Source organism: Thunnus albacares, chromosome 7 (assembly GCF_914725855.1).
Source record: "Thunnus albacares chromosome 7, fThuAlb1.1, whole genome shotgun sequence".
Taxonomy (NCBI): domain Eukaryota; kingdom Metazoa; phylum Chordata; class Actinopteri; order Scombriformes; family Scombridae; genus Thunnus; species Thunnus albacares.
The window spans coordinates 7,621,446-7,630,991 of NC_058112.1; the positions used below are offsets into that span (position 1 = coordinate 7,621,446).

At 39.9% G+C, this 9,546-nt stretch overlaps 1 protein-coding gene across 2 annotated transcripts; it reads left to right on the forward strand.

Moving 5' to 3' along the window:
* Positions 1-7,624: 7,624 nt before the first annotated feature.
* On the forward strand, positions 7,625-9,290 carry LOC122986474. 2 transcript variants are annotated; one of them, XM_044357760.1, is made up of 3 exons: positions 7,625-8,284; positions 8,426-8,507; positions 8,649-9,290. In XM_044357760.1, exon 1 carries the CDS (start codon positions 7,625-7,627, stop codon positions 8,279-8,281), a length of 657 nt encoding a protein of 218 aa, XP_044213695.1. In that variant the 3' UTR covers positions 8,282-8,284; positions 8,426-8,507; positions 8,649-9,290. The 2 variants fall into 2 exon arrangements, with proteins under 2 accessions (XP_044213695.1, XP_044213694.1); XM_044357759.1 differs by having other exon boundaries at positions 7,625-8,507.
* Positions 9,291-9,546: the final 256 nt, after the last annotated feature.

Here is a 9,546-nt window from a genome sequence, read left to right on the forward strand (position 1 = left end):
ACACTGAGGTGGAAAATCAGTGGAGTTCACCTTTAATCAGTGTTAGAAGAGGTATTGAGATATTTTACTCAAGTAAGATTGTAAGTAAAAGTAGCAATAGAGAATGTGAAGGTACGTCACCCCGCATTGCATGTTGGTACGGGGGGGCCATTGTGGGAGGAACACGCTCTGTTACCTGTCTGTGCCTGCTGCAGTGCTAGGGTGGTTGCATGCTTACCTTTAGTTTTGTTAAGAGTTTGGCTAAAATGTTGGTTAAATTAAGAAATAGTTTAAAAGTTACAAATCCCTAGAAGCTCATGAACAGTTTGCATGGCTGGGTGCAAGATCTGCTAATTCACAAGCCAGCAAATTGTGAGAGCATAGTCATACTTGCGAAGGTAAGATGGCACTCCTCTTTTTGCCTCAATTATTAAACCAAACAAAATACAAAACTTACGAGGCAGTCAAAGGACAGACAGCATATGAACAAGAAGTGTCTGTTCAGCGCGAACAATAATAATTATCTGAACTTTAAATAAGTTTATTGTGAGGTGACAATAATGATCATACTGAACAAAGGAGGAAAGTTAGTTATCTCTTGTATTTCAGTAGTCATATATACATACATTGAGCTCAAGCTGATCTATTTACAATTAATTTACACATGTGATTGTATTTACAGAAGCAGACTGTGCCACAGCCTCTGTACAGTGCAGAAGATGAGGACACCTCCAGCCTGGACAGTGGACCCTCTACTGTTCATGTCCACTCTGTCAGTCTTTGAAAGAAATGTAGAGATGGACAAAAGTTTGAACATTCACAGAAATCAGAAACATTTATATTTTATTAGTGTACTTGTTACCTGAGCAGACCTGGCTGTGATTCTATCTTCTTTTTCTCAGTATTAATGTGAAAAGTTAATCCCATATTACACATCTAATTGTTTGAATGTAATGTACACTAACAACATTACAGCCAATGTAATACAAGGCCAGTAGACTTGAACATACTGTATCTCGATTTACTTGAGACATGACTGGAACACACTTCAGTTGACTCAACGCTTGACTTGAAGTTTCTTGATTAGAAATGTGACACAGAGTCTAATACATCCAGTAGTTATCTCAGATCATAATCCCATTCAGTTTGACTTTAATTTGCAATCAGCACCACTGCGAACTAAACAGTGGAAGGTCAATAAATGTCTATTCAAAGATCCAGAGATTAAAAAGCAAATAAGTGAATACATTCAAACATTCATGGACATGAACAAAAACTCCATCTCTGACACTCCACTGATATAGGAAACTTTAAGATGTTGCCTTAGAGGGGAATTAATCAAGATAAGTAGCCTAAAGAATAAAAAGCAGCACCAAGAAGAAAACAAATTATTAACAGAAATCAAATTGTTGCGAAATTCACTGTCAAATGAATATAAGGATAAATATGATGACATTATAAGGAACAAAATTGAATATAAACTAAAAAGAGCAAAATGAATTATTATGAATGTGGAGAGAAGGCAGGAAACTTGCTAACTTCAAGACTTAAAAAACAGATGACTAAAATATTACCAAAGAGCTCAACTACCACTGATCCAGATCAAATAAATAAAACCTTTATTGACTTTTATGAAAATCTTTACAAGTCCGACAGTGATGATGACCCTAATTCAAGGCAGGAATTCTTAAAGATTATTCATCTCCCCTGCTTATCAGAGGAAGGAAAAATGCACTAAAACAGCCAATAACTCTATTTGAAATAAATAAAGCCATTAACTAATTTTCTAAGAATAAATCTCCAGGGTCTGATGGTTATAATGAAGAAATCTGCCAGGAGTTTTGTGAGGATCTATCTCCTCTACTTTTGCAGCCAGATTAGTTCAGGTAATTGGAAAGCTTATACACACTAACCAAACTGGTTTCATGAAAAATCAACATTCATCTGACAACACAAGGAAATAATTCAATATCATTCATTATGCAAAAAAGCTCCCTCATCCAGCAGCACGGTGTAGTTTAGATGTTGAAAAAGCCTTTGATCGAATTGAGTGGCCATTTATGTTCAGTACCCTTAAGAAATATGGGTTTGATAAAAATTTCATACAGTGGATTAGGATGATGTACTCAAAGTCCATGGATTCAATAAGAACTAATGATGTCATTTCAAAACCTTTCATTTTACACCGAGGAGCTAAACAAGGATGTCCAGCCTCAGGACTTTTATTCAATCTAATCATTGAAACATTAGCTGAGAAAATAAGATCTGAAAGAATATTAAAGGCATACAAACTGGAAGTCAAATATATAAAATATCCCTGTATTGTGATGACATCATCCTCTACCTAACAGCCATGGACTCCTCACTTTGTTATATCAATCAGATTATCACTCAATATGGCTGACTTTCAGGATACAAAGTAATTGGGGAAAATGTGAGCTACTGCCTCTAAATAAACACTGCATTATCATATGTGTGCAAAATACAAATTTAAATAGAAACCAACAGAGCTAATATATTTAGGATTAAGAATTACAACAAATAGCTATCAAACACGAGATAAATCTCACACAAATATTCAATAAAATAAAGTCAAATATAGATCTATGGTCAAACCTTTCCATATCTCTGTGGGGTTGTGTGAACATAGTAAAGATGAATATTCTTCCTGCTGTCAATTACACTCTAAAGATGTTACCTGTCACAATACAGAAAACCTGGTTTGAACATTTGCATTAAACAATCTCAACCTTTATATGTCATGAGAAAAAGACCAGATGTTCATACCTAAGGATGTCTAATTCATGCAAAAAAGGTGGACGACAGCTACCCAACTTTTTTCTTATCTATCCTTTGGTTGCCAGCAAGTTAGTGAATTATTTAATCCCCCTGTGAGCAAAGATTGGAAATACATAGAAGAAAATATGTTATAAAGCTAAAACATTGACATGAAATGTGTATATTTTATGAAACTATTTCCAAAGGAAATCATGCAAAGCCCAATCGAAGCATCATTTACATCTTGAAACCATGAACAAAGATCATTGGAATTAACACAGCTACCTCAATAAATCAGCTGCTATGGCAGAACTCAAATATAACCGTAAACAAAAAGGTCATAAATGGACTAAATGGAAAGACAATGGAATCACTAAGCTTTGTCACATATTTGTCACATACTTTATATAACTGTTTCAAAACCTTTAATGAATTAATCATTGAACATAGTATCCCAAAAAGTGAATACTTAAATTACATCACTTTACAGCATGCTATTAAGAAGAATATTCCCATAGATAAATTGAACATTAACACACACAAATTTGAAAATGTACTTTTTAACCATAGCTTGTGCAATAAAAATATAGTTAAAATGTGTTACAAAATATTAAAGGAAAGCACCAATGATCAATTTAAGATTTGAGCGATGAAATGGAACAGGGATCTCTATAAACAAGAGGATGATATTCCCTGGAATGATATATGGAAAAAAGTTGTACAAAAAACAAACTAAGCCAATTTAAAATACTTAATAGATTATACTACATCCCAACACAGCTATATAAAATGGGCATAAGGGATGACAGTAAGTGTATACAATGTGGTACTGCTGAAGGAACTCTGCTCCATTTGCTGTGGGACTACAATGAAATTAAAGATCTTTGGTTTGGGATAACAAAGCAAGCAATGAACCACACTAATATAGTCATTCCACTCACACCACAATCATGTATATTGGGAGATTTGCATAACTTCAGCAGAGTATCTTCAAAGAATAAAAATATCTTTCTTTCATTATGTATGGTCACAAAAAAGTAAGCATGAATAACTGGATTGCTTTAAATACACCAACTTAGAAAGAGTGGATCACCGAAGCAATAGAAATGATTAGCTTGGAAAAGGTCACTTTCCGACTGCAAAATAAGGAGACAGATTACGCTGAAAGATGAGCTCCAGTGGAAAAGTACTTAAAATCAATAAAAAAATGTAAAAAAAAACAACAAAAAACAAGACCACCATGTTTATTCTGTTTTATTTATTTTATTTTGTTTTGTTTTGTTTTCTTTTATTTTCTTTTATTGATCTAGGCTAATGATTGTTGTCTTCTTTTTCTGTTAGTGCTCTTATACAGTATCAATACTGCATATTATCTGTGCTCTGAGATGAAAGAATAGCAATGATGTTTATGACTGATATTGGTTGAGGGGCATATTGGTATACGGGTTGGTTTAGATTTGTAAATTGGTTTGGAGGGGGTTAGAAATGGTAGGACTCAGTTGTATGTTGATTCGTTGTCAGAAATGTATATCTTTTGTCTTTTGGTTTGTATTTTGTGAGTAAAATATTTGAAAAAGAAAAAATTCTTGATTTACTTAAAACTTGAGGTAAACTTTCTGGATTGACTTGAGACCTGACACGTCTCAGTGCTTTGCATGATTCACAGTAAGAAAAACACATTTAAATAGCGACGGCTACAGCTATACTCTGTGAATCTGCGGTGACGCCATGGTTATGTTACCTAACCAATGTTGCTGTGGTTGCATACGCTGCTTTATTGTCTGTTTTACTCTAAGGAATCATATTTTACAAAATGAATACTTGAATACTTGAATACTTGATACTAGCGATTGAGACCATAAACTCATTAGGAAAGTATTTACTGAGGTAATAAATCAAGTAAGACATTGTGTCATTTTCTCATAGACTTCTATACAACTGGACTTCTTTTGGAGCCAGTGGAGTTGCCCCCTGCTGGCCATCAGAGAGACTGCAGGTTTAAGGCACTTGAACCTGGCTTCACTTTTCAGACCCGAAACTACCTGTGTGGGGGCTGCGTATAGGGCCAGTATAAGATAAATAAGGCTTTTTTTGTAAAAACTGTGAATCATGCAAAGCTACTCTAGTGGAGTCCAAAAATAAAGTTTAGAGATGGAAATGAGCATAATAGGTCCTCTTTAAGTACAGTTTTGAGGCACTTGTACTTCCATTTGATGACAATTTCTACTTCCACTCCACTACATTTCAGAGGGAAATATTGTACTTTCTGCTCCACTACATTTATCTGACAACTTTAGTTACTTTTCAGATGAAGATTTGACACATTGGATAATATAACAAGCTTTTAAAATACAACACACTGTTAAAGATGACACCAGTGGTGTCCAACCTTTTTGGCTTTTAACGTCATAAAAAAAGCAGTGTGTAGTCGGGGTCACATTTCAGATGTCTATGAGTTGTTAACAGCTCCACCAAACAGTGATTTTTCCCTCTAAACTTCCCACATGGTTTTGTTTCAATAAATGTTCAAATGCAAAACAGATTTGTGTATCAGAACTTTGTTATTTCTTTTTTCCTCTCCCATTAATCATCTCACGACCCCTCAGATTTATCTAGTGACTCTTTGGAGGGGCTCCACCCCTAGGTTGGGAACCACTGGACTTAACTAGCTAACTGTATATAAAGTAGTTAAAACTAGCTCCACCTCCAGCTGCTCCAACAGTAACATGCTGCTTACAGACTGATACCTCAGTATTAATAATCTAATGATGTCAGTCAGAGGGACCAAACCACTGGTTTTACTGCAATACTCTAACTACATCAAGCTCATAATACTTATGTACTTTTACTTTATCATGAAGGACTTCTACTTGTAATGAAGTATTTTTACATTGCTGCATTGGTACTTTTACTAAAGTAAAGGATCAGAGTACTTCTTCCACCACTGTGTGATTCAAAAAACCCTCATTTATTCGTGGATCATTACCAGAATCAGGTTTATGTCATAATATGAAGATTAAACAGGAAAAATATTTACTTCTCAAAATGTTTGCAGTTATTTCTGAGTATAAAACAATCAAATCGTATGGGTTTCATCTTTGAAAATCATTGTAGACATTTAAAAAGACACTAAATACTAGAACACAACTGGTCAGAGAATGCTGCCGGTGCCTAGCAACGGTTGCCGAACAACGGTTGCCGAACAACGGCCGTTGCTTGGGGGCGGGATTTATGGAAAAGACAGTTCCGTTGATCTGTGTGACATCACATTTTGGCATTTCTTTGTTCCCTGTGACATCATGTTCAAATCCCTTGATGCTTTGATGTTGAAAGCTTTGATGTTGATGTTAAAAACCCAATAAGTGTCTCCCACACACTGATTCTCAGCATTGTGTTAAACTCAGACATTGGTACGTGAAAACTGAGCCCAGTGCAGTTCACAGAGCCCAGCGCAGTTCATAGAACGGATCAAGTATCAAGCATCGAAGGTAACATCATAACAATTACCATGAATACAACAGGAAACTTGTGCTCAGAAGAGATGGCGGTGGTCACAGTCGACACTTTTCGCCCGCTGATCCAAACATTTGTTGGAAGGATGACAGAGGACCGGTGGATACTGCTGAAATCCGGTTCTCCTGACGATACCACCAAAATCTTGTTGGCTGAGCTGCTGTTGGAAATCATACAAGCAATGACAAACACCCTTTTGGCCACACTCAAGAACACAAGTGTGGCAATTTCTGAGGAGCTAGTCGAAGTCAAACTGGGTGACACACTGAGTCAGAGCTTTGCCGAGGTTCTGGACATAAAGGACCGAGACCAGTGTGACAGCCCCCAACGACTGACAAGCCTGCTGGCTAAGGAGGTTGCAGAGAGCGTCAGCTCTGCCCTTTCTGCTCAGAAGAGCTCTGGGTCTGGAATAAGCCAGCACATCACTCCTCCGCACAGACTTAACAACATGCTCAAACATGCTTCCAAAATGCTTAAAAAGTTTGCCGCCAAGATTAGAATTCGCACACCCCGGGGACATCGGCAGACAGTAAGCCAGACCACCTCCCTAGAGAAGACCAGCTTAGAGCTGTTACTGGAGGATCTGGAGAACAAAGACTTCGATTCCATCTGTAGTTCACACGGGGAAGAGCTACAAACCCCAGAGGAGGAGCCACAAGACGCAGAGGAGGAGCCACAAGACGCAGAGGAGGAGCCACAAGACGCAGAGGAGGAGCCACAAGACGCAGAGGAGGAGCCACCACGAGACCGATTTGTGGCTGAAACAGCTAAAGTAGTCCAGGAAATAATTGAGAGAGCTGTTAGTGAGATCACAGAGCCTCTTTTGCAGGATGTAGTGGATTCGGAGTACGAGGAGCTGCAGTCTGAATCCTCTTTTCAAATTGAGGTTGTGTCATATGACATCAGTCAACTCATTGCCAGTGAGGTCTTCAAGTCTCCAACTCCACAATCCAAAGAGAAGTGTAGACTCAGTCTGACAGAAGTAAGCAGCATTATAAAGACCTACTTTGTGAAGGTCCTCGCCAAAACATCAATACTTCGCATTGTGGCACAAATGAAGAGGAAATTCCGACACGAGTCCGAAGCTGAAAGCAGCCAGTCAATGCAGTCTCTCATTGATAGTTTTGAGTCGTTGCTTTTGGTGGAGAATGGGGATAAACAGAAAGACCAAGGTGGGAATGAGCTTTGCTTATTTCCCAGATATAAAACTCTTTCTGGGAATAACGTTGTGGTGATGACCAACAAACTCACCGAAATGATGTACTGCTACATCAAATATGGGACCGTCATGCCGGAGATCATCCCGAAAGCCATCAGGAGGAAGGCAGCGGCTTGTCCTGTGGTTGATCCTGCCATGTATGAGGACATACGGAAGAAAATCCGCTGCTTCCTGGCTCTGATCAACTGGTGGCAGAAAACCCAGGCTGCCAGCCACTCCGACAGACTCACACTGGCTTTACAAGGCACTGAGTCAGTTGCACAGAGTCCCTTAAAAGAGGTCGCAGAGGAGAACGCATGCCTGATACCTACTCCAGCGCCAGCCACTAAACGTAATAAAAAACGTAATCGTAAAAAGACACGATCCCCACAGGAAGTTGCAGGGGCACAGGAGGACACAATGGGGGAGATAAACAAGAAAGCAGTCCTGTTCCTCGTGGAGAGGCTGGTATCTGGGCTGTACAACAAGGCCAAATTGAACTGGACCACAACGCAGCCAGAGGTCATCATCCAGCGTCTCTTCGAGAGGATATGGGCCGAAGTCGAGGGAGCAGAATTGAGAATAACCCCAGAGACGTTTGAAGACCTCGACAAGGCGGTGATCAAACCCCTGGCGAAAATGTGGGGCTGTGCAACACATTTGCTGATTTCGATTAATTTACAGGAGCCACAAGCCGAAAAAGTCATCACCAACTATTTGTACCACCACCTTACTGCAAAGAAACGGAGTGCCATCTCCAGGTTCTTCTCCTCACTGGGAAAAGCCCTCTCCAAGCCCTTCAGACGGGCATAGAGGGTCAGGGTTATTTAGGGGGAGGGGGTAGTTATTTAGGGGGTAGGTAGTAAAGAGCTTCAGTCCTGCCTTACCTTCACGTGAGGCAGGACTGGAGCTCTCAGGGTAATCTCAGGGGCCAAGCCCTTCAGACGGGCATAGAGGGTCAGGGTTATTTAGGGGGAGGGGGTAGTTATTTAGGGGGTAGGTAGTAAAGAGCTTCAGTCCTGCCTTACCTTCACGTGAGGTAGGACTGGAGTTCTCAGGGTAATCTCAGGGGCCAAGCCCTTCAGATGGGCATAGAGGGTCAGGGTTATTTAGGAGGAGGGGGTAGTTATTTAGGGGGTAGGTAGTAAAGAGCTTCAGTCCTGCCTTACCTTCACGTGAGGCAGGACTGGAGCTCTCAGGGTAATCTCAGGGGTCAGCAGTGGTTCTATATCTGAGGGCCTCCCCTTCAGACATGGAGCCAGTGTTGAAGTTATTTAGGGGGTGGGTAGCCTTCATCTTGAAGGGAAAAAGTGAGCTGGGAATTACTCTTTTCCTTCAAGATGAACGCAGTAAAGAGCTTCAGTCCTGCCTTACCTCCATGTGAGGCAGGACTGGACCTCTCAGGGTAATCTCAGGGGTCAGCGGTGGCTCTATATCTGAGGGCTTCCCCTTCAGACATGGAGCCAGTGTTGAGGTTATTTAGGGGGTGGGTAGCCTTCATCTTGAAGGGAAAAAGTGAGCTGAGAATTACTTTTTTCCTTCAAGATGAACGCAGTAAAGAGCTTCAGTCCTGCCTTACCTCCACGTGAGGCAGGACTGGAGCTCTCAGGGTAATCTCAGGGGTCAGCGGTGGTTCTATATCTGAGGGCCTCCCCTTCAGACATGGAGCCAGTGTTGAGGTTATTTAGGGGGTGGGTAGCCTTCTTCCTGAAAGGAAAAAGTGAGCTGGGGTTTAGGAGCTTCAGTCGTGCCCTGGATGCAGAGCAGGACTTGAGCTCTCAGAGTCACCTCAGAGGTCAACAATGTTTCCTCACAACTAGAAGACGAGTGTTTGAGTCCTTATTTTTAGCCTTTCCGAGTCTGTATTTTGTCTATTGAGGTGACGTGGGTTTACCCCGGGTTCTCCGGTTTCCTCCCACTTTACTTCAAAACAGTTGATCAATTGGACACTCAAAATTGTCCACAAAAAGCTTATTGGTTTCATGAATATAAAAATGGAAAAAGTCATTCAATAAAAGTGTCTACATTCTCATATGTGCTTCAAAATCACTTTTCTTATTATTTGCTTTTGATGTTGA

Coding starts and splice junctions, on each gene's coding strand:
- LOC122986474 (XM_044357759.1), top strand. CDS start 7,625: ATGTATGAGGACATACGGAAGAAAATCCGCTGCTTCCTGGCTCTGATC.